This window comes from Echinops telfairi, unplaced genomic scaffold (genome assembly GCF_000313985.2).
Source record: "Echinops telfairi isolate 266 unplaced genomic scaffold, ASM31398v2 ScPeMD7_2;HRSCAF=8, whole genome shotgun sequence".
Classification (NCBI taxonomy): domain Eukaryota; kingdom Metazoa; phylum Chordata; class Mammalia; order Afrosoricida; family Tenrecidae; genus Echinops; species Echinops telfairi.
The window spans coordinates 75,828,069-75,852,576 of NW_022103898.1; the positions used below are offsets into that span (position 1 = coordinate 75,828,069).

The 24,508-nt window shown below is 50.4% G+C and overlaps 1 protein-coding gene across 3 annotated transcripts in view; it reads right to left on the reverse strand.

Moving 5' to 3' along the window:
• Nucleotides 1-24,508, reverse strand: part of KIF5A (kinesin family member 5A) — a 34,233-nt gene that overhangs the window by 2,134 nt on the left and 7,591 nt on the right. For 2 of the 3 annotated variants that reach the window (XM_045290455.1, XM_045290471.1), the window contains exons 2-27: nt 19,589-19,676; nt 18,742-18,815; nt 18,358-18,462; nt 18,088-18,136; nt 17,118-17,173; nt 16,820-16,907; nt 16,506-16,630; nt 14,815-14,919; nt 14,533-14,681; nt 14,296-14,444; nt 13,876-14,051; nt 11,908-11,976; nt 11,144-11,350; nt 10,721-10,867; nt 9,744-9,932; nt 9,082-9,199; nt 8,643-8,707; nt 8,413-8,522; nt 7,618-7,719; nt 5,399-5,459; nt 5,110-5,181; nt 4,907-5,011; nt 4,138-4,158; nt 1,299-1,515; nt 535-688; nt 163-242 (exon numbers count right to left, since the gene is read on the reverse strand). In XM_045290455.1, coding sequence (XP_045146390.1) covers nt 163-242; nt 535-688; nt 1,299-1,515; nt 4,138-4,158; nt 4,907-5,011; nt 5,110-5,181; nt 5,399-5,459; nt 7,618-7,719; nt 8,413-8,522; nt 8,643-8,707; nt 9,082-9,199; nt 9,744-9,932; nt 10,721-10,867; nt 11,144-11,350; nt 11,908-11,976; nt 13,876-14,051; nt 14,296-14,444; nt 14,533-14,681; nt 14,815-14,919; nt 16,506-16,630; nt 16,820-16,907; nt 17,118-17,173; nt 18,088-18,136; nt 18,358-18,462; nt 18,742-18,815; nt 19,589-19,676 — 2,881 coding nt within the window. The remainder of the gene's footprint in view (nt 1-162; nt 243-534; nt 689-1,298; nt 1,516-4,137; nt 4,159-4,906; nt 5,012-5,109; nt 5,182-5,398; nt 5,460-7,617; nt 7,720-8,412; nt 8,523-8,642; nt 8,708-9,081; nt 9,200-9,743; nt 9,933-10,720; nt 10,868-11,143; nt 11,351-11,907; nt 11,977-13,875; nt 14,052-14,295; nt 14,445-14,532; nt 14,682-14,814; nt 14,920-16,505; nt 16,631-16,819; nt 16,908-17,117; nt 17,174-18,087; nt 18,137-18,357; nt 18,463-18,741; nt 18,816-19,588; nt 19,677-24,508) is intronic. The other variant, XM_004700515.4, reaches the window with a different exon arrangement.

Consider the following 24,508-nt stretch of genomic DNA (forward strand, 5'->3'; position numbering starts at 1 on the left):
CCCCCCCGGAGAGGAGAGGAAAGTAGGGGTAGGGCTCGCCACAGGAGGAAACCATTAGTACAGGAGCCCCAGGCCCCAGTGTCGGAGCTGTCGCTAGAGGCCTGCTTCGTTTTCTCAGCTCTCTCCTGGTGCTCAGGCTGCACTCCCTGCCCTGTCACTCACCGTTGTCCATGTTGGCCTTCTGGTAGGAAGTCAGGGGGCCGGAAGATGTGGCCCCGCTGCTGGCACAGGAGTTTGCAAAGCTGCGTGGAGCAGAGACAGAGTTCGCTTCTGGCCCCCACCCTCCACCCACCAGACCTTCCCACCCTCAGCCTCAAGAAGCGAGCTGTCCCAGTCCTGGAGAACTGAGGACGATAAGCATGGGCCCAGGCTGGGAGGGCAGAGGCACGTGTATGAAGTTGGAAAGGCTCAGAACTCAGGCCTTAGCAAAATAACGAAACCTCACCCAACGGCTGACCCAACTCTATGCCTTGGACTCGGTCCAGAGAGCCTGGGCTGGGGAGTCCCAGCCTGTGGCCCCAGCTGGTTACTTACTACATGTCTGAGGGGGCGCTAGGTGCAGCCTGCAGGTACAAATTCTGGTAGTTCTGGAAGAGGTTGTTGGTGTAACTGATGCACTCCGGGCTCCGAGTGCCGTAGGGGTTGGTGGGTGAAGACGCCGGGTAGTGGCCCGGTCGGACGGGCTTGGCTGCAACGGACCAACAAGGGAAATGAGTCTGAGGAGTTTATTACCTGGCTCGCTGAGGTCAGCCAGCTGGGATGAACGGAGTCACTTTTTTTTTTAATATATTTAAACAGCATCTTTATTTTACAATGAGAGACGTTCAGTAAGTTCACAGAAGAGAGAGCCAAAAGATTAAGCGACTAAAGGGATTTCATCTTTGAGGTAATGGCCTGCAGTGTGGGAAGTTCAGTGTTGCTGTCTTTTAAGCACTCAACTCCCTGGACCAAAGACACGAGGGATTCAAAAACAAAGGCAAGCTGGGAGAGAGGCCCTGTCTTCCCTCCTTGTGAGTAGAGATGGAGATCTGAGACTGCTCTTAACCAATCGTATTTGAAATGCTGAGCATTCACCAGTCACACGACCAAGTGCCCCTGCACCTGGGAAAGCTGAATGGAGGCGCTTCTGTAAGATAACTCGGGTTTACACTTTGACCTTTTTGAGACCAGGGTCTGGCTGGAGGCTGAGTGAAAAGCAGTCATCGAATTGCATTTAGGAATTTGCTGGAAAAGTAGCTCCAGGGATAATCCCACTTTGCCTACTGACCCACCCACCCCCGCCCCCCACCTCCACTCACCAATCTGGGCAGAGTGGCCTCGCTTGCTGGAGCTCTTGTACCGAACAGCCTCCTTAATCCGGTCCACCTCCTGCTGGTACCGGCGCTTGTCTTTCATGGCGCCCTCCTTGGCCTCCTTCAGTGCACCCTCCAGGGCCTTAACTCTCTCAGCCGTAGCCCGAAGTCGTTTTTCCAGTTTAGGAAGCTCACAACGCAGATCTGCATTGTCACGTACCAGCTGTGGGGTGGTGTGTGGGGGTGGGAGGTGGGGCGAGGGAATAAAGAAACAGCATTAGAAGACGAAAATACACTGTTGCACAGTAAGAATCCATGCCCGTTCCCAAAAGTGCCATTGATTTCCTTCTCTCTGAGGACAGGGGGGTCAGGCATTGTCAAGTGACATCTTCAGGGCAGCAAAATGTGCTGTCTCCGTGGTAGCCCTGAACTTGTGACAACACAGGGGGGCCCAGGCTCCTTTGGGCCTAGCCCCCTCCCCCTCCCCGCACCAGTCTCTCCCATTCAGCTTTTGGGAAGTTGTGACAAACTGACGGCCCAGGGCAACCAGGGGATGAGGGAGGCACCCCTGGCGCAGAGCTATCTCTGTGGACATGCAACGGGTGGGGCAGCAAGAACATGGGAGCAGCTCTGAGGGTGGGCATGGCGCGGAGAATGAGGAGGGTCAGGTGCTGAGCGGGAGCTTAAGCTGGAACACGGAGCCCGCAGCCAGCACACACACACACACACACACACACACACACAGCGCCCCACAGGGAGGAAAGAAAATGTTTGTGGGCTCCCAGCCTTGCGCCCATGACCTTATATTCAAGGAATTCCACCCCCCACCCCCACCCCGTTTAAATAAAGCTAGAGTGTGGCAGCCACCACCTTGCAGCCAGAAACGACTTCCTGAGCTTTTTATAAGGCTCCCCACAACAGCTGGGGCGCCATGATTGCAAAAGGAGCGGGCATGGGAGGAGGGCATGGGGAGAGTCGGGCACAGGGACCGCTGGGGAAGGGGAGCAGAAGCTGGGCGGAGCTCTGTGCAGTATTCACGGTGGATACCTTACAGACTGTGCACCACCGTGCTGGGACAGTTGGGCTTAGTCCCAGACCCACAGCCAAGTCAATTCTGGCCCTCAGCAGCCCTGTACAGGGCTTCCCAAACTGCAAATCGTATGGGAACAGGCAGCCTCGATTGTCTTCCCATGGAGTGGCTGGTGGATTGGAATTGCTGGCCTAGATGGTGCAGCCTGATGGCCTCACCCACAGCACCACTAGAGCTTTTTAATGGGGCCGGTAAACCTGGCTTTGAGATTCTGTTAACTAAGAAGTTCCTCTCCTTTTCCTTTCTGGAATGAGCTCTGATAGCACAGTGGTTAAAGCGTCCGGCTGTAGCTTTCTCCTGGGGAGGAAGATGAGTCGTCTGTTTCCAGGAAGATTTACACCCTTGGAAAACTGGAGGTGGGGCGTCTTATGCTCGATGGCAGTGGGTTGGACTTTTGGTGGGTTCACTTTCTAATCTTATGACTGCTCAGGCAGAGTTTGGGTCCTCATTTAGTCTATTCAAACAAATAAGCAAATGCGTTCCCATTAAGTTGCTTCCAACACCGATCAAGCGCATATGTTAGCAAGCAGGACTGCTCTATAAGGGTTTCTTGGCTGTAATCTTGACAAAGGAAGATTACCAGGCCTTGCTTCTGCCAACGACCCCTGGTGGTGTAGTGGTTATGCCTTGGGCTGTGATCTGTATGGTAGGCAGTTCAAAACCACCAGCAGCTCTGCAGGAGAAAGGCTGGGCTTTCTACTCCCATTACATGGACTCGATGGCTTTCCTTCCGCAGAGTCTCTGGGTGGGTCCAAATCACCAACCTTGAAGGTAGTTGTCAAGCCCCAACCGGTTGTCCCATCCCAGCCAGGGATCAGGAAGTGGGAGGAAGATAGCCCGTGGCTTCCCAGAGGAAAAAGGTTCCTTTAAAAGCTATCTGCACTGGGGCAGGGAGGGAACCCACACGGGGGGAACACAGAGCGGCAGAGCTCTCATGCTGCTTCATGCTCCTGTAATGCTGTTTATCGCCAAACCCAAGCCAAGGTCACTGCCACTGAGTCGATGCTAACCTTGGGTTTCCGAGACTGTGATTCTTTGCAAGAGCCCTGTATCTTTCTCCTGAGGAGCGGCTGGTAGTTTCAAACTGCTGACCTTGGAGTTAGCAGCCCAATGTATAACCACTGCGTCACCAGGGGCCCCTGCTACGTATGACCTGGTCTTCCTCGTGAGCACAAGGGAAAGGACGGGACGAGAGCCCACAGGAAATGCAGGAGACCCTGGGAGAGTGCCACAGGAGCCTCCCCACCTTTTTTCCCCTGGGTCTCACAAGTTTTGGCAGGGGCAATCTTAGCACAATTCTATGACTCAACTCAGTGGAAAATATGTGCATTTTCCTTCTCTGACAGTTTCCGCCTGACACAGGTTCTGGTTTTCATAGGTTTACCATAAAGGCATCTTGTAGGTTCTCATTGGGCCTCAGGGCTTGGAATTTTCCCCTCCCCCCTTAGAGAAAAAGGCATGTACCGAGTCTTCGCTCGAACACTGTGGAAAACAGAAGGTTAAGGTCCAGTTGGGAAGAATGTGAGTTCCAATGGCATTTGAAGGTGGATTTGACAAGCCGAGATGGAGACCAGGGCTCCAGAGAGTTTACGTGCTACATCAGTTCCCAGCGCCAGTCGACAGACTATGGAGCTGGTCTCCAAGGCTCAGGCGTTTAGGTCAGGTGGGTGCTCCTGCTCTGTATGCACCAAACATTTCCTGTCCTGACTCCTTGGGTCTGGCCCTCCTGCCCACCCCCCACCCCCACCCCCATACCTTTGAAACCCAGTCAGCCATCTAAGAACGGCAGCAGCAAGGTGGGGGGGACAGAGAAGCAGCAGCTTAATACACAGGTGTTTGGCCCTGACCAGGTCTGGGTGAGTCACCTGGTGGACATAACTAAATGCCCTGCGTGCCTGCCCCGGGCGTAGGCACAAGGAGTGCTCTCCGAAAGGGAGAGTTCAATTGACCCAAGCCCCCTGGTTCTTCTCGCCTCCCGGTCTTCCAATTCCGGGGGCAATCGGGTTAGGAACCCTCTGGTACAGTTGTAGCCCCCAGCCTCTGAAACCTCCAACAGCAACAATTGCCTTCCGGTCAGTGGCAACTCGGCAGCCCTGTGTGTGCAGAGTAGAACTGCACTCAGTGGGGTGTTCCAGGAAGTGACCTTTCTGAAGCAGATCACCAGGCCTTTCCTCCGAGGCACCATTGCATGAAATCGAACTGCCAATGTTTTGGTTCTTGGTTGAGCACCTAACTGATGGTGCCACCCAGAGACTTCTCCCTCCAAGGCAGGGCTTGGAAATTCCACATCTAACAGAGGTGGGCAGGGAGCTCTGAGAAGGGAAACCAGGCAAGGAACAAAGAAGGTAAAACTAGAGCCAGACATGGGGTCATGTCAATAAGGGGCTCATGGGGAGTAAAAGGGAAAGGTCAGGAAAACATGCTACTAAGCTTTCCTGAATCCAAGGGCCCGCCAAAACGACTTGGGTACGATGCAGGCACCTGGCCTCAAACCCGTTTCTTCATTGCTTTCCCCCTCTTTTACCTGTTTGTGAACCTTTGTAAGCTGTTCCAGGTTGTTCTCAAGAAAGGAAATCTTCTGCTTTTGGGAGTGAATCCCCCCACTGTCCTCGGGCTCCATTTCTGCACTCTGGCATCAGACAGAGGGGGGAAAGGGTGACTGTCCTGAGGCTGTGCCCAAAGGCCCCGCCCAGGCCAGGGCTGAGCCCACCTGAGGCTGGCACTCACTTTCTTAACTCGAGTCGTGACGTCTTGAACGAACAGCTTGCGAAGGTTGTGGAGGGTCTGGAGTTCACGGGCCTGGAGGGAACGGTGAAAAATCGGGGGAGTCAAACGCTAGGTCAACTCTCTCCATCCAAAATTACTAGCACCTTCGGGTGATGTGGCCGGTAAGCCACTCGTCCCTTGAGTGTGATACAGACTGGTGGCAGGTGGAATGGGGCTGGGGGAAACGGGGGCAGAAGGTACCACCCCACCACCCCACTCTGTAACTTGGCCGAGAAGGGCAACCACTCACAACGGTCTCCTCCAGCCCTTTGAGGTCCTGCTTGGACTGCTCGTGTCGCTCGTACAGAAATCTGCAGCAGGAGAGAGAGAGGAGGGAACAGCAAGTCCCACAGGAGTCTCCCTTCCTTCATCTCTTCCTCCTCCTATCCTTTGATTTCTGTTTTACATACAAGTTACTCATGGTCATTGTGCAAAAGTTAGGGGGGGGAAGGAGTTAAGTAAAATGAGTCTTACAAAAAGTCCATGATGAAACTACTTACAGATGAAATCACAACTCATATATATATTTTTTGATATTGCAGTTTCACTTGTATTAATTTTCTTTTTTCTTTTTTTACACAACTCATATTTTGATATCTCTATCTCCAAAGGATTCCCCCCCCTAGCATCTGTGTGTGTGTGTACCTGTGTACACATATGTACAGGTGGCCCCCAAGTTACGAATGACATCTTTTCTTAAGCGTGTCTTTCAGTGGAATTTCTAGGTACATCAGAGGAGGTGTCTGTGGTTCTAATGTAGCCTCGCCTTAGTGCAAGAAGCGGAGTCCTAGTGGCACAGGGGGTTATGTGTTGGGTTGCTGACTGCAAAGTCAGCAGTTCTAATCCCATAAACAGTTACAGTCTCAGAAACTTAACAGAGGCAGTTCTACTCTGTCCTGTCGGGTTGCTGTGAGTTGACATAGACTTTATGGCAGTGAATCTGGGGTTCTTAGTGCAAGACGGGGTAAAGTCGGGCTTAACAGTTGGACTGCAAGGTCAACAGTGGGAATTCACCAGCTGCTCACTGGGCAGAGGATGAAGCTGTCTGCTCCCATTAAGAACTATAGCCTTAGAAACCCTGAGGGGCAGTTGTACTCCGTCCTAGAGGGTCCCTGTGAGTCAGACTCAACTCCATAGCAGCGAGTTTGAGGGGTGTTTTGTTCAGTGCAAGAAAGGCTTCAAGTCAGAGAAGAGCTCACGGCACGCAGAATCCAGGACAGATAAGGCCCTCAGGAACAGTAACGAGAGTAGCAGTACCATGAGGGGAGGGGGAGGGTGGAGGTAGAAGGGGGAGAAAGGGGAAACCGATCACAATGATTGACATATAGCCACCCCCACTCCACCTGGGGAATGAACAACAGAAACATGAGTGACGGGAGACAGCGGATGGTGTAAGATATGACAATAATAATAATTTATAATTTATCAAGGGGTCACAAGGGGAGGGAGGGAACAAAGAGGAGTTGATCCCCAGGGCTCAAGTAGAAAGAATGTTTTGAAAATGAAAATGTTTGAAAATATGTACAAATGTGCTTGATACAATTGAGGTATGGATTTGTTATAAGAGCTGTTATAAGACCCCCCAATAAAATGATTTACTAAAAAAATAATTACATGATACTGATCCACCAGAAAAAAAGGCTCCAAGTCTTTCCAATGATTTAAAAGCTGCACTTGGAGCAAGTGAAGGTGACTGTGATGAGGCTTTTGTTTCAAAGTGGGAGCAAGTTTACCGAACACTGAAGGGCTAGCAGAGGGGAAGCCAGAGCCAGCGCCGCTGCTGTGGCGTCGATTCTGCGTCAGGGCGCCCCCGGGTGCTGCAGAGTGGAACTGCACTCCTTGGGGCTTTCAAGGCTGTACCTTTGGAAGCAGAGCGCCAGGCCTTTCCTTCAGGGTGAGTGAGAGCTACTAACTTTTCAGTTAGTGTCGAATGATTAGCCATTCGTGGCTTCATTTCACAGACTGACTCTCTTCCTCCCTCTACCGGAGTACAGAGAGGTATATGTGTACATACCAATTTTTTTAAGAGATCACAACATTCTTGTTGCTTTGTAACCACAGACGCCTGCTCTGATGTACCTGGAAATTCCACCGAAAGACACACTTAAGAAAAGATGTCATTCTAACTTGGGGGCCACCTGTACATATGTGTACACAGGTACACACACACACATATGCTTGGGGGGAGGGAATCCTTTGGAGATACAGACATCAAAATATGAGTTGTGTAAAAAAAGAAAAACCTGCTTTTAACACTTAACAGATCGTCGCAAACATCTTTGTATGTCGTTGATCCTCAATACCGGCCACTTTTGATCATCTCCTTTTGTCCCCCTCCTTTACCCTCCCCCAAGCTATCCTCTGAGGCGTCTGCCAGACAGGAGCCACGTGCCCCCTGCCCCCTGCCCCTGCGGGTTTGCTGCATGGGCAGCTGGGAAGTGAGGTGGCCTGGGGCGGTCGGTCACTCACGTCAGCTCCTGTAGCTTGGCGCTCTTCTCATTCTCCTCGCTCCTCAGCCGCTCGTAGTCAGCCTGCAGCTTCTCTAGCTCTACCTGGAGCTTCTGATTCAGACTGTGGAGGGCAAGGGGCAGCGGGGGAGGGAGGGTGTTACTGAGGGAGAAAGGGAGGCTGGCTGAAAAATGTCTCCTCTGCTTTCCCCCTGCTTTTTCCTTAACTCTTTCTGGGACTCAGGTGAAGGTTTACAAGGTGGATCATCAGTTTTACATTCAACAGCTCGTACACAATGTTTCCGCTCATCCACTTGTAATCCCTCTCCCGTCACTAAGCCCCTTCCTCCCTGTTTCCAGTCCTTCTTCCCCAACGCTCTGAACTTGGGCCTGAGTCAATGCTGCCCTTCGGATCTCAACTGCTTACTGATTCTAAAGGGTGCTGCACCCCTCACTGGTGCTATTGCCCCCCTTGCAGACCTGTCTGACGTTTGGCTGAAAGCTGAGCCGAGGGGGTGAGTAGCCCTGATCGAGTGAGTTCAGTTAAGATCGATGCATCTACCGTTGGCTAGCAGAGGCAGACCCACGGGGCACTGTTTCCCAGGAGAGAGGAAGGAACCCTGAGATGGAGAACTACGAGAAGCTCAAGGCTAGGGTAGTTCTGCTTCCTCCTATTTCCTAAAGCTGGCCTGCAAATCTGCGGCATTGCTGAGGGAGTAACTCAAGGAAGCTCTCGAACCCAATCCTGGGCTCCAGAGGGAGTAGCTGAGAGGACCCAATATGGGCGGAGCCCGGCCCTGGCCCAGGGCATGCTCACTCTTTGAGCTCGTCAATGGTCTTCTGCTTCTCATTGATCTCATCCCGAAGCCGGGCCAGCTGCCGATGATGGGCCTCGCGGTGACTCTCCATCTGCAGCTCCAGGGCCTTCTGCAAACCCCCGGCCCAAGCTCAAAGTCAGACTCCGGACACAGCCACAGGAGGGGCCAGCCGAGGCCCTTCTCTCCCGGCCCTAAGTGCCCCTAGCCCACTGTCCCCATTCCCACTCACCTTCACCTCATCGGCATCCTGTGTGTCTGGCTCCTTATCCTTCAGGGCCACTTCGTGCACAGTTTCTGGGGAAGGGGGGAGAGGAAAAGCCAGCTTATACCACTTCCACCTTCTCCAGAAAGAATTTCTGGAGACTGACCAGAGTCCCCAGCAGGGCAGGGCAGGGCCAGCCACCCAAATAGCCCACAGGAAGATTTTTCTGGGTAAGGACAGTCCAATTCAAAACAGCAGAGACTGAGAACAATGGAGGGTTATGGTTCATGCAAAATAAGCAACATGCAACGTGGCTCCCTGGCGTGTGTGCTGGCTTCCGTGATGTTGAGTTGGAGGGTGGTGACCCAGCAGGTGGGTGGTACTGATGCTTGTCGGCTGTGGCTGGCCCCTCCCCGTGAGATCTCCACCCCAGCACTGGCGGGATGGAAGGCTAAGAAGGCCTCACCCTGGGCCTGCAGCTTGGCCAGCTCATCGCTCAGGGAGTCATAGGACTCTTCCAGGTGCCGCTTCTTCAGCTCCACACTCTGCATGTACTCTGTGAGGGAGCGGATCTTGGCCTCGTGCTGGGGAAGGAAGGGTGGATGAGAGGAAAAAGAAGGATGGAGCAAAGGATGGTACAACTCCTAGCAGCCCGCACTCACTGCCTTCGACTCAATCCTGGCTCCCAGCCGCCCTAGAGGACAGGGTAGAACTGCCCCTGTGAGTTTCCAAGACTGCAACTATTACGGGAGTAGAAAGCCCCGTCTCTAACCCTCAGAGCTGCTAGTGGTTTCAAACTGCAGACCTTGAGGATCGCAGCCCAATGTGTAACCCCTAGGTGGAGCCCTAGCAGCACAGCCCGGGTAAACTCCAGCTCCCTTTGCACACCCCAGCAGCTCCTGGTAGGCCTTCCATGACAATGCAGCCCCGAGGTCCCTTTCTCTGGAGGGCCCATCCCTTGAGACCTTCAGCTCTAGGGACCAGCATTGCCCCCAAGCTTTCCCATCCCTGTCTGCCACCTTTTACTCCTCAGTCCTTGATTTCACTCAACCCCAGGCCTCCGGCAGACAGATGATGGGTGTCGGCTGACCCTTCCTCCCCGGGCACCCAGACGCCTTGGTGGCTCACCTGGGAGATGAGGAGCTGGCAGGATGAGAGCTCCCGCCCAGTCACCTCCATCTTGCGATGGCATTCCACCTGGAGGTTCTCCAGCTGCCGGCACCGTTTGACCACGGACTTGACTTCCGACTTGATTTTGCTGATGTAGAGGCGGGCCACGGTGAATTCCTCCTCGATGGCCCCACTGATCTCCACCGGCTGTGGAGCAGAGGAGGGGAGAGGTGTTTCCCCAACGCCCCTCTGCTCTCTCCCTCCCTCCCACTCCAGACACGGGGACTCAGATGACCTGGGTATTTTCAGAGGCGCCTTTTGTGGTCCCCTGTTGCCTGACATTTCCCAACCACCTGCATTTAAGGACCCGGTTCCAACAGCCCCCGGGTCACCTTCCAGAGCAGTAAGATTTTCTTGAGGCGTCCAACTGATCTGCTTGACCACCGGGTAGGTCACTCATTTCACATACTTGTGTGTCATTTCTAACCCTCTCATCTCTAAATCTGGCTTGGAAGAAGTACGGCTAGAGTGCTCCTTAGAGGCAAGGAGGGCGAGACTTCCTCTCGAGTACTTTGGACGCGTTGTCAGGAGAGGCCAGCCCCTGGAGAAGGAAGCCCTCCCCGAGAGGGGTGGAGGCAGCGGCTGCAGGCATAGGACAGTTGAGGATGGTGCAGGACAACGGGCAGGCCTGTGCTCTGCCACGTGTGGGTCGCTATGGGTCGGAACCGACCTGACGGCACGTAGCAACAACGTCTCTAAATCCTGTCGAGCACACCTCCATTGCTGCTTGAGCACCCGTTAGAATGTGTAGGTTCTGCGGTGTCCATCTGAGCCTCTCCTCATCTCCCTGTGTCTAGCTGGAGGGCACGATTCCTGGCCCTCTGCCCGCTGTCTCAGTCTAGCCGAGGACCCAGTTCTTTCCCTGTAGTTCCCCCGCCCCAGGCCCAGGCCCAGGCCGAGGATGACCATCAAGCCTCTTGCCCCTCTGCACTCACCAGCTTAATCTCTCCATTGCCCACGATGACACTGAACTCACTCAGGTCCTTCATCAGCCCGTTCAGCACCTCAGCAATTCGTTTTCGCTGGTGTCCACTGACTTCCTGTAGCCGCTGCAACTCAGACTCCAGGGACAGCATGGTAGCCTGGGAAGGGCACCTTCGGTCACTCTCATCCCCCTCGACCAGTTCCCCTCCCCTGTCCTGGCCGGGGCTTCTTCCCCCAGGCATGACCCGAGGAGCTGCTGCCAAGGGTCTTAAAGTACAAGGGGCCCGAGAGCAAAGTGCAGTGACAGGGGAGGGGAGGGCTTCCTGACACACTGCAAAGCCAAGGAGCCCGCCCATGTGACTCCGCCTTGTGAGCAGTCCTCCTTCAGATGGTCTGAGGTCAAGGCGCCCTCGGGCTGCTACTGGGCCACTCACCACCTTCTGAGACAGCTCATCCACCAGCAGCTGGTTCTGCTGGCTCTTCTCCTCCACCTCCTGGGACTTCTGGTCGTAGTTGACCGCCAGCTCTTCCAGGGCCTGCAGCACTTCCTTCACCTCGTCCTTCGCCGCGTCGTTCTCTGACTGCAGGTGGCTCAGCTCTCGCTGGACCTTCTCGTTGTCTCCTCGAGTGGACACCAGGAGCTTCCAGGAGAGGGAGGCAGGTGAGGAAGCTTGAGCTTGCATCCAGGGACTGCTTCTGGGGAAGCCGGGTGCCCCCGTGCCCCCCCTCCCTCCCGCCGAGTACGGCTCAAGGGAGAAGCAAGCACCAAAGTCAAGAGGAAATGTGCTCTGGGTTTCACAGGGCTCAGGCCCCTCTAGGACATCAGCCGAGAATGAAGAGGCTCTAGACCCTAGAACAGTGGTTCTCAATCACGCGCAATCCCTTTGGGGGTCCAACGACCCTCTCAAGGGGGTTGCCCAATTCATGACAGTAGCAAAATTACAGTTATGAAGCAGTAATGAAGCACAACATGAGGAACTGTATTAAAGGGTCGCGGCATGAGGAAGGTTGAGAACCACTGCCCTAGAAGCTGTGCTTTCAGGACACCCCCTGCTAAGTTCCCAGACTCCTATCACCCTGGGAGGTGAGTAGTCCCCAAGCAGAAGGCCCTCTTCCATCTAGTCTAGCAAGGTCTCTCTTCTGCCTTGCAGGGATGAACAACCCCTTTGTTCCTGTGACTTCTGCTCCTCCCCATTACCTCTTCCTGGTCCAGCATCTGCTGCTTCAGCTTCTCTATGAGTTGGCTCTGCTGGTTGATCTCATCATCCTGTGGAGGCAAGGGGGAAAGACGGGGTGAAGGGGAGCTCCTCCTGCCAATCGAGTTATGGGGTGGGACGCAGAGAGGGGATTCTGGGAAAACTGAGTTAGAAACCCTGTACCCTAAAGAGAAAGAGGCCCTTTTCTCAGCTTCTTTCAGCTACCTCCTGCCCTCGCTTTGTCCCGACGCGTGAAAATTGCCGAACTGATGTGTGCTGTGCTAGAGCATCTGTGAACCGTCTACTAACTGGTCCATTTACCCCCACCAAACTTAGGGCCACCAAGTCATTCCTGACTCACTCGACCCTAGAGGCCAGGGCAGAACTTCCCCTGTGGGTGCCCGAGGCTGTAACTCTTTACGGAAGTAGAAAGCCTCCTCTTCCTCCCAAGGAGCAGCTGGTGGTTTCGAACTGCTGACCTCGGGGTTAGCAGCCCACTGCATAACCACTACCACCATAGCTCAGCCCATTAGACAATGGCTAACTATACACAGCAACGTCCACATCCCTTCACCTAATAATCTCACTACATGCCAGTCAAGCCATTCTGGAGACAATCTTAAGTACAGAAGGCAAAGATGTTCATTTCAGTATTATTTGTCCTAAGAAAACACAAACCACCAACAAAAAAACTGGAAACCTGTATAAGTGAATTGTTAATATGCTTTTGATAAGGGGACCATGAGACGGTCATTTAAAAACACTGTCATGAAGAATTGTTGATGAAAATTCAAAGATGATGAGGGGAAAGTATCAGAGCTAACATTGTGAACACCCAATTTGTGGGAGGCTGTGGAGGGCCGTGGGGGCCCAAACCCATTTGCAGAGTATCCAGTGAGATTAAGCCGCTGGCAGATCCCCTCCAGCCACAGGCAAAGGTCTGGAACAGTCTTATCATCAAACACAGATCATTGTAATCCTGGATCAGGCTTGACCTTCCTCTAGACCCGACCTGAGTTTGTTCTGGGCGCAAGGAGCTCTCGGCTGTTCCGTGACAAAAACGTCCTCCCTGGCTGTTGGAATATCGATGGTATCATTTTTCACTGACTCATTGTTCGTATTTTTATCTATGTATCACGATTGTTTCATCCTCACCACTTTATTTTGTTTTTGTGCATTACTGTTTCCGTGGGCTTTTCAAGTCTGTGGAGTGCAGAAGGAGGAATGGATGCATAGAGATTAAGGACCGATGCAAGGGTTTGTAGGGGGAGGGGGGTGGGGTGGGGGGTATATGGGGAGGGGGGTGGGATTTCAGGAGTGCACAATCAAGGTGGGAAGGGGAAGGAGCACTAGAACTGAATGTGATTACACAGCTTATTTTAAGGGTGATTTAATCATGGGGTGGGGGAGAAGAAAATGTTCTAAAATTGATGGTGGTAATGACTGTTCAATTCTTGATATGATTGAATGATTGAATTGTATGATAGGCAGATTATATGCCAATAAAACTGAAAAAAGTTGTTAATGAAGTAAGAAACAGCTCATCCTATAATGCTGAATGAAAGAATGATTGAGCTATAAAATGATATATACTAGGAAGGGCTTCAAAAAGTTCACAGACAAGTCCTATTAATCTTTTAATTCCATTTTCCCATGAGTTCTTTGAAGCCCCCTGGTACAGTATGGGAATTACTCATCTCTCCCCTGCAAAGCGGGTCGTGGGTTCGCGCTGACCCGGCAGCCCCACCGGGGCTCCTAGCACGGGGGTCTCTCCACTGCAAGGTGCAGCCGGCGGCGGCCAGAAGAGAGAGGCGTGATGACGGCGGACTTGTGCTTGTTTGTCCTCTACATGTTCAACAGGGAGCAGCTCTCACTCTCGTAAAGACGGGAAGGATAAATAAAGACGGGCAGCACGGGCTCCTGGGAGCCTGCGGTCCTGCTGGCTGAGGGCCCGGGCCGCCCGCCCTCACCTTCTCGTCCAGTTGCTTGTACAGGCGGCGGATCTCCTCCTCATACTTCTGCCTCTCCTCGGGGGCGATGCGCACCACGATGGACGAGTTGTCGTTCACCGGGGTCTCCTCACAGAGCTGCGCTCCCAGGCCTGTGTCCTCGGAGGCCAGGCGCTCCGTCTCAGGCACGTTCTCCCCTGGGGAAGGGGCAGGACAAGGTGAGGGGTGGGAGTGGACAGAGCGCATGCAGAGTCCCTCCCGGCCCCCTCCTCAGCATCCAGACCCTGCGGAGGGAGGAGAGGCACAGCCGGCCCACTCTTCCCCACCTCTCTAGAAACGCAGCCTCCTTCCTGGACACTGACCTGAGCCCAGAGATCGCCCTAGACAGGGAGTCCCTGGCCCCTGAGCTCCCTCCCTGTCCCACCGGCAGAGCCCGCTAACCATTGCGCCAGCGGCTCAGCTCGGCCTCCAGCTTGGCGATCGCCTCCTTCTGGGTCTTTGTCTTCTCCTTCTCCTTCTCGTACTTCTTCTTCCACTGCTCGGCAGTCAGCTCCAGGTTCACGGAGGCCGTGTTCTTAATGGTCTTCGCCCTGGGTGACCAGAAGAGGAGGAAGGGGGTGAGAGCGCCCGTGAGGGGAGAGCGCGGTCGGGGCGGGGTGAGGGGGCCCTGCCACTGACCGCTGCCCAAACATCAGCGTGGACTTGGTCTCGGCATCATTGTAACTGGAGGGAGAGCAGCAGATGAACATGGTCGTCCGGCAGTTCCCTCCCAGGGAGTCCTGGAGAATCCGTGTCATCTTGCTGTCACGATACGGCACGTAGCTTTTCTGGGGGCGGAGGGAGAGCACGAGTCAGAATGAGACCGGTGACCAAGGTCAGAGAGGGCAGAGGAGCCAGCCGGGATCGAACTGGAGCACGTGGAGCAGTGAGGAGTTGGGGTAGGGTCTGAGGGGCACTCACAGTGCCTTCTGCCAGGGCGGAGATCACGTTCCCCAGGGCTGACAGAGACTTGTTAATATTCTTTGCCTCGTCCAGCACGGCTCCTTCCGCCCCAGTCTTGCTGACCTAGCAGGGCATCAGGGGACGTGTATCATGAGGGGCCTCTCACCCCCTCTTCTCCACTTCAGAGGTTCAGTCCGAGGAGAGGCAGGCTCGGCCTGTCCTCTGTTTCCCAAAAACCTCTTACAAAAATGCCTCTCGCAGCCCCAGAAACTAAGGTTGCATGTCGGTGGAATGCCCAGAATAAACAACCCCCGGGGCAGAAAGTACATTCATGGTGGCTGGAAGGTGAGAGGTGGGAAATCACTTCGACAGTGGTGACTCGTCCATACTCCTGTGCATACACTAGAAACCAAGGACCTGTTGACATGAGAATGGTGGTCTTATGACATGCAAATTATTATGCCTCAATAAAAATGTTTTTAGTTAACAAACAAACAAACAAAAAAGGGCCAGTCCACAACTGATGAATGGATAAACAAAGTGTGATATATAAGGGGGCTTCAAGGGGGTGGGGGGTGGGGAGTGTGGAGTGGAGGCCCAAAGCCAACCTGTAAGCAATTAGACAGAAGGGTCGTGGGGAGAAGACGGGCCAGTCAAGCTGCAGGGTCACAATGATGGAATATACAACTTTCTTCTAGTTCTTAAATGCTTCCTCCCCCCACTATCATGACCGTAATGCTACCTTACAAATCTGGCTAGACCAGAGCATGCACATAGGTACAGATAAGAGCTGAAAACACAGGGAATAAAGGACAGATAAACTCCTTGGGACCAACATTGAGAGTAGCCATACCAGGAGGGGAAAGAGAAGGTGGGGGGAGAAAGGAGGAACCGATCACAATGATCCACCTATAACCCCCTCCCTGGGAGATGGACAACAGACAAGGGGTAAAGGGAGACATCAGACAGTGGGAGACACACAAAAAAATTATAAATTATCAAGGGTTCATGAGGGAGGGAGGGAAGGGGAGGGGGGGGGAAATGAGGAGCTGCTACCAAGGCCTCAAGTAGAAAGAAAATGTTTTGAGAATGATGATAGCAACAAATGTACAAATGTGCTTGAGACAATGGATGGATGTATGGGTTGTGATATGAGTTGTACGAGCCCCCAATACAATGATTTAAAAAATAATAATAAGGGGCTTCCAAAGCAATTTTTCCACAAAGTTTTCAAGGGCCCCTCATATACTCGTGCAAGGACTACTTGGTCATTAGGAGAAGCGGGCCTGATCAGGGCCACAGCCTACATGAAGCGGGAAAGTTTCCTGCTGAGCGTAGTATGGCACCAGAGGAAAAAAGAAAAACGACAAATACCGTATGATCTCACTAGTGTAAAATAGGTGGCTACAGAGAAACCAAAGACTCTCCATGGGTCCTTGGGGTGGCGGGGAGCCAGGGGCCGGCGTGTTTGCTTTGCTTAGAGGGCACTGAACTTGGGTTGAGGGCGGTGGAAGGGTTTGGAAAGTATTGAGATTGGTGGCCCTGCATGCTGCCGAGCATGGTACTGAATAGTGCATGCGGATGGTCGAGAGAGACAGTATAGTTTGTTATGTCTATTTTCACCACCATAAAAATGGAAAAGAACATCCTCTCTCCGCAAAAGGCCACACTAAGGCTTCCGCCCCTGCCCACCCCCATCAGGCTCCAACCTTCTCGCTCCCAGCCAAGTCCACTAGGTACAGCTTTCCACTGAGCTTCTGCTCAGTCTCCATGTTCTCCTGCTTGATGTTGATGAGGAAGATGCTGTGGCTTCGGGAGCTGTGCTCGTTCATGTCTACGGGAGCAGGAGAGAAGCCTTCCCTGCACCGACCCCATCACCTAGAGAAAAGGTGCCCCGGGCCCGCCTGCCACACCACCCAAGCTCCAGCGTGCACAGATGGGGCTCCCCTCCCCCGGATCCCTGCATGCTTTGGGGGCTCGGAGCACCGGCGAGCAGAGAAGAGCCCCTCCTGCCCTCACTCACTGGTAACAGCCACATGGCGGTTGGACTTCCCCTCATCGATCACGTCTAAAATCTCCTCGGGGCTGGACACGAAGCGCTCGGTGCAACCCTGCAGGGACGAAGGGACGGGGCCAGGCAAACAGGGACCTGAGACTCTGTGAGACTGGCTGCACAGTGAGCAAACAGCTTTTCAGGACGGCGTCTTTGCCGAGCGTCCGGCCTCCTCCCAGTCCCGTGGCATCACCTGCAGGTGTGCCCTTCGACTTCCCGGTCATCATCTCCACCCTCCCCCAAACTGGCACACTACCCCCACGCTCACCTTGACAAATGGCACCCGGTTCTTGTCCTCGTGTACAGATAGATTTGTCTTGGTCACTGAACAAAGACAACGCAAGATAAGGCAAGCCTGCTCCCCTCCGCTCCGCCCGCCCCAAAGTCCACTCAGATGGGGGTTTCTCTATGTGCTAAAGGAAGAAGACCTCCCCATGAGGTCTAAGCCCCCGGACTCCAGCCCCAGGCCTCTGGCTCCTTCTGGGTGGCCTATCTGGCAGCCTGGATCTCACTTTCTGATAATCTCAAGAATGGTTTGGAAACTCTTGGTGAGTGTGCAAAGGGTGGGCTCAGGTGTGAGTGTGTATGGCCTCTCTATCTCTTGCCAAACAGTACTTCTGCAGATGGAAACTGAATGTCCTAAAAATATGTGTTGTAAGATATGCAGGAATAGGGAGTTCAGGGCAATTTGAAGGAGCACGGGTGGAGCTGTGGGATAAGCGTTGGACTGTTAACTGAAAGGTCAGTGGTTTGAACCCATCCACCACTCTGAGGGAGCAAAATGAGGCTGTCTGCTCCTGTAGAAATGTACAGTCTTGGAAGCCCTGTGTGGTTGGAATCGACTAGACGGTAGTGGGTTTGGGTTGCTGTGTTAATTAGGTCCTATCAGGGTAGAATGCACTTTAAGCCAATGACGTTTGAGAATGAAAAGGAGGTCATTCGCAGAGTGGGCAGGCAGGGGTGGGAGCTGGCCAAAGACCTCCAAGAAGATGCTAGAGAAGCTCAGACAAGAGAGAGAAGCCCTCTCTTCCCCTAGAGCTTGCACTCGGAAATCACACCTACAGCCTTCTCAGCTGTGAGAAAATAAACGTATGCTCATGAAAGCCCCCCCACGGTGGAATTTCTGTCATAGCAGTCCTCAGGAGAGAAGGCAGGGACCTAACCCCAAGAGCAACATCATCTTTCTTTCCTCATCCTCTGCACACACACATGCCCCACGGAGACTAAAGGCCACTCACCATCCAAAAGGTCACGGATTTTGTCCAGGTAAATCTCAAAGTAAGAAACCTAGAACAGGAGAAAGAGAGGGTGAAGCGAAGACTGCCTATCTCAACTCTGCCCCGGGGAGCCCCAGCTGAAGCCACGAGCAGTGGGGTGGAGAGAAGGGTGGAGGAGGGCGGCACAGGGCAGGGAGCCAGAGCCCAGGCGAGGTGGAGGTGCCTAGGCTCTGCAGCGATTCCCCCTACACCAGTGCCTCCCTCTCAGCGCTCAGCGGAGAGGCCCCTCACCTTGATGTGGAACTCCAGGTTCTCGTCCATGGAGTAGATGTGGTTGAAGATGTCGCGGGCAATCCGAGGGATGATTCCCATCAGCTGGGGGTCGTGCAGCTTCCCCTGGAGGTGAACACAAAGAGAAGACCCCGTCCGAGTTAGGAGAAGTCCTCCAGACTTTTGTTGCTGCTGCTCTTCCACAGCGCAGGAAGAAAACGGGAACCGCAGGGTAAACTGTGGAAGGCCGGAGGGGTCCCATTCAACTCCCAGTATCATCTCACCCCTCCGTCCATCCTGCGGGCCCACCCGCCTCAGTCCTGGCCAGCCTGCATCTTTCCTTACAGAGCTTCCTCGGCCATCCACTTAGACTCCTCCCCGACTACCGAAGTCCAGAGTCCTCACCTCCATGGTATGGGTTTTCCCTGAGGAAGTCTGTCCATAAGCGAAAATGGTGCCATTGTAGCCAGCAAGAACATCTGGAAAAGAGGGGGGAAAAAGAACACTCGTGGAGAGAAGTGGGGTGGGAAACAAGGAGCCCGACAGAGTCCACTGCAATAACCCACCTAGTAGTCACACCGCCTTGTGAATATACGAAAGGCTATGTTTACAGGGAACGGTGGAGGAGCGGAGCGGCTCGAGGGGAAAAGGAAGGGAGTACAAGAGGGACCGACGTCTAGTCCCCAGCGGTTCATCGGCACCCACTGTAGAGGACGGCCATCAACCAGGCCTGCTTTAGCCAAGAAGCAGAAGATGAAACCAAGCAGGACGTTGCACCTTGTGGTGGGTTCCTCTGTGCTCACACTTTGGGCCTGTGTCTACGATACAGATCATCGTAGATGACGTATCGGTGGAACATATGTATTGAGTCCTTTGGTGAGTGGAGGAGGAAAAAATAGAGCCCAGAGGGTAACCAAAATAACTGAAAAGAAAGGAAACACTCCTCTAGCTTAGAAATCACTAGAGGCAGTTTTCTTTCCTTTGGTATATTTCCCATTTCTTTCCTTTGGTATATTTCCCATTTTCTTTCCTTTGGTATATATACCCATTGATTTTGGGTATATTTCCCAAAATCGTTGTTGATTTTCCCAGCAACCGTATAAGAGAGTAATTCAGTAAAGATATGGCACGTTAAAATAATAATAAAGGGAATGGTATGCTTCACAATGGTTAATTAACTTTGTATGAATTTCACCTCAGTGCATTCTTGTTTTTTAAAGAAAAGCAAGGAAGGAGAGAACACATCCATTACCTTTGACAATCTGCATGGCACACGCGTGGTACACCTGCTCCTGAGTTGTGTTTGGGGGAAATACACGGTCAAACACATAAGGCTTCCCCTGGAGGGAAAGGAAAGGTGGCAGACATTAGCAGGCCGGGGGAGGGAGAAGACATACTGTAGCCCCCTTCCATAACCCTAAGGCAGACACCCCATTCTTCAACTCTGGGTACGCCCAGACACGTCTGGAGATGAAGGAAACGAGAGAGATGCACAGCTTTGTTGTGGCCCCGAGAGTTGTGCCCGTGCGGTAGAGTGCCACCGAAGAGTGCCACACAGGTGAGGCAAATGCCATCTTGACATGATGATTTAGCACTCACCCCACCCCCCCAGCCCCCCCAACCCCCTGTCCCTGTCCTGGGGACCCACACAGGAAAAGACAGCAGGGCCACAGGCTATGGAGAGTGAGGAGAGCAATTCCCTAACACTACAAATCTACCTGCAAGGGCAAATGCTGTAGGAACCCACTTCTCTGAAATAAGTGAGTAGACTAAAGAAGCCAAAGATGGATACCGGGAGTGCTTCTAAAGGGGAAAAGGAGAATTTCTGCTTAGGAAACCCTGAGTGGACGTTAATGGTGGTGGAATAATTTGGGCAAAGAGTAAAAAAGGATTACACCACACAGAAAATGCAATCCAAGTCACTGAGTGTACATGTGGAAACTGTTGAATTGGGAAATGTTCTCTTGTATATATTTTCACCATGATTAAAAAAAAAAAATTACCGCAAGGTAAAAAATGTCTTCCTCAACAGATCCATATATCCTGATATGGAAAGATCTTCGAGAAACATTAAGTGAAAGATGCAAACTTGGAGACATATGTATAGTATTTCCCAATTATAGAAATGAAATATACATTACCCTGAGCTATGTGGAAATATCCACATCAACTCTTGGTGGAAGAAATATATAAAATCGCAAGTGTGGGTCTCCCTTAAGTAGGGAAACAATGTTAATTAAAGTGAAACCGCAAAGCCAATAACGCGGATCCACAAGCATAGTTGTTTAATTCAGGTAACATGTTAGTCCTTTGGCTGATATGAGTGCTAACGATACAAGATATTCACAATGCAGAGAGCTAAGCCAAGAATATATTTGGTACCTAAAACAATCGTGTTGGAGAGATGACCTCAGGGAAAGTTAAATGAGACTACATGTGCTCTTTCCTATCATGCGTGACAAATTTCTCAGCTGTGTTTTCCCTCCGGTACAGAGACTGGGACTCGGTCGTCAAATTGTTTCACTGTGGAGCCCATCTTTATCCAATTGAAATCAGGCTCTGGGCGGCATTTTGTTAGCTAATTACGGAGAGTCGCAAACGTGGACCTCTGGCTACTCGTGTAGCCGTCTATGGCGGTGGGTGTGAGAGAGCTGCAGGCTTGCTCTCCAGGGGGATAGATGCGAGTGTGAACAGTCGTCTCTCTGCGGAGGGAAACTGGTGGAGAACCGCTTTCGCTCATTTTGTAGCCTGCCTTATTTACATCGATCAAAACACACACACGATTATTGTCTAAGAATGTCAAAAAGGTGAGGCAACAGTGCATCCTTTTGTTTTCCTCCTTAGATTTCTTCATGTAAGGGAAAACGAATCAGTATTATTTTTCATATTACAAATTTTAAAAATCTGGCTTCTAGGGGAAAAAATATCTACCTGAAATATGTACCCGGTCTCTCTGTTGCAAAAGCCTTTGAAGCCCACAAGAACGGAATCCACAAGGAGAAGGGGTTGTAAAAGTAGTCGATGCTGTAAACCGCTGGGAAAGAATTCTATTCAATAGTTAGATGTTCATACGGGTCACGGGTCACACTGTCCCAGCAATTCTGGTGCTCCGAAGTTAGCTTACCAAAGATGTGCTGCACCATTCGAAGATGGATATAAAAGGACGGTCACACAGAAGTGGCTTTATAAAAGGAAAATCAAAACACCTCAACATCTACCAAGTGGAGGTTGGCTGAAACCTCCATATGCTACCACCATGGAAATGAGTGAAGTTGGTGTGTGTGTGTGTGTGTGTGTGTGTGTGTGTGTATTTATACACCTGCACACACAGACAGATTGCTATGGGAAAACAATATGGTGGGAGGGGTAAGTTATCACTGAGACAGTTCCAGCCCAGGGCAGCCCCATGAGTACAGAGTAGGACTGTTTCAGAGAGGTTTCAAGCCTGTCAGGACAGCCAGGCCTGGCCTCTGGGTTGGTTAGAACTGCCAACCTTTGGCAAGCAGTTGAACATTTAATCCCTTTGTGTAATTAAAACTACATAGATAAAATAACAAAAACCCCACCACACTCACTGCCATCAAATCGATGCTGACTGGCAGTGACCCTATAGGACAGGGCAGAACTGCCCCCGTGAGTTTCTGAGACTGTAAAGCCTCATCTTTCTCCCAAGGAGCAGTTGGTGGTTTCGAAGTGGTGACCCTGTGGTTAGCAGCCCACTCATAACCACTAAACCACCAAGACCGTAAGAAGGAAAAACAGATCATAGAAGTCTATATGCAAAGTAGCTGTTGGTGGTTATCACTGGTGAGCAGAATGGCCGGAACTTCTGTCAACATCTGATCTGTGATATTGTTTTACAATGACAACATATTGCTTTTACATTTTAAAATATTGTAAGAGATGTTATAGAAAAAAATGTAACAGTATGACAAGATGTGCACAAAATACTGTCAAGCAAAAAAAGGAGGTTAAAATAGTGTGTAAAGGATGATACAATTTCTGTAAACAAAATGCATATATGTATACATACACACAAACACAAAATATATAAATAGACATAAGTATAAGAGAAAAATGTTCATAGTGTTTACCTTTGGAATTTAGGGGATTTTGTTCTATTTTCATTTAGATTTAAAACTTTTCTAAAATAAAAATATATAATTTTTAAATAAGTTAAAAATTAATATATAGTTTTTGAGACTAATATTCTTACAACCTACAGAACTCTCAAATTAGTAACAAAAAAGGCATAATAAACTAAACAGAAAAGTCGGCAAGAGCTCAGCGCTAACAATAGAAGAATATAAACATTCAATAAACAAGGACATTCAACATTTTCAAAGAAAAGGAAGCCAAGGGTGGTAACATCATTTGCCACATTTCCAATTAAAAACAAAGATATCATGTGAATGCCTAGTGTAGATGAGCACCTTCATTCACTTCTGGCAGGAGATTAAACCCATTCAACTTTCATGGAGGCCGTTCAGAAATGTATGATTCAAAGACTCACACTGTACATGTCCTTCTACTTCCAAGAACTTATACTATGGAGGTCACGACACAGGCAAAAATCTGACTACAAGGATGCTTATGATCGTACTGCTTATAATAATGAGAAATCAAAACATATTGCCTGTGCACTTATTTTACTCTTTGCTGCTATTTAAAACGACATCATAAGCTAAAAATGAGTGTAAGAAAGAAGAAAATGTTCTAAAATTGATTGTGGTGATGAATGTACAACTCTTCTTAATATGACTGAATTATTAAGTTATAGGATATGTGGGTTATATGCCAATAAAGCTTTTATAAATACATAAGAGATCATAAAATATAATAAAAATAAAATGACATCAGAATAGGACAAGAATAAATCACAAAAACATGCTGAACTACTGAATTATATGATATGAGGATTATGTGAAAATAAAACTGTTTATTAATCCTTTTTTACAAAGAAAGAAACCCCCCCAAAGGAGAAAAAAAACCACTGAGTGAGAACAATTAGATATAAGAGAACACATACCATATTATTAGCTTTATATGATGCTAAGAATGGACACACTGTATCTGTGGTGAAAGGAGTCCACATCATGGTTTACCTGGGTGACACTGGCTGGACAGCGACACGAGAGACTCTCAAGGGTGACAGAGTTGCTTTAGACATCCACATGGGCAACAGTGGGTTGGGTGTCCGCATAGGAGGGCTTCAAAAGTTTGTGACAGAATTCCATTCTCTTTTACTTCCATTCCACAAAGTTTCGACATCCCCATATGTAAAATTCATCAAACTGCTTGCTTAAGATATTGTGCACTGTATGTAAATTATACCTCAATAATATCTGCTATCAAAATATATAACATCATTAGAATGCTGTTATGATGGTTCGCAAACATATGAATTGATGTACAGCCTCATTTCATAAAATAAACGCACATTAAAACTATGAATTGACACTTTTACCTATCAAAGTGGTCAAATAAAATAGCTGGTTTTAAAACAATTTTACTGGCATATAATCCACATATCATACAATTCAACAGTTCAATCATATCTAGAACTGTACAATCATTAATATAATCAAGTTTAGAACATTTTCTTCTTTCTTGTCCTCCTTGTTATTAGCTCTTCATTTTCCCTAACCTCGTCAATCATACCCCAAGAAACCATTAATCCAGTTACTGTCTCTATAGATTTACCTTCCTGGGTTTCATATGCAGAAAGACATACAAGAACTAAAAACAACAACAAAATAACAAAGTAAAACAGAAAATTCTCAATCGAAAAGAAAGCAAAAACTACTAAAAACTAGAACAAATTTTAAATGGGTCAAAAGGAAGATCAGATGGTAAGGTGTTAAATTGTAACCTGACTATATCTGGAATAATAACTCTAGTGCTGTCTGTGTAAGAGCAAGACTATTCACGTCCCTAGTCTGGAGTTCAAGGGCATTCACTGGACGCTTAATTCATGTGTATTTCCCTTTACTTTTTCTCCTCCCACTGAAACAACTTAAAAATGGGTCAAAAGGGAGATCAAATTAGAAGATAGTGTGTTTTAACCTACCTGCATCTGTCTTAACTTTATGATGTTCTCTGCCTGATAACAAGGTTATTCACATCCATCTGACTATGATCAGAGGCTTAATCTATGTGAGGATTCTGCAAA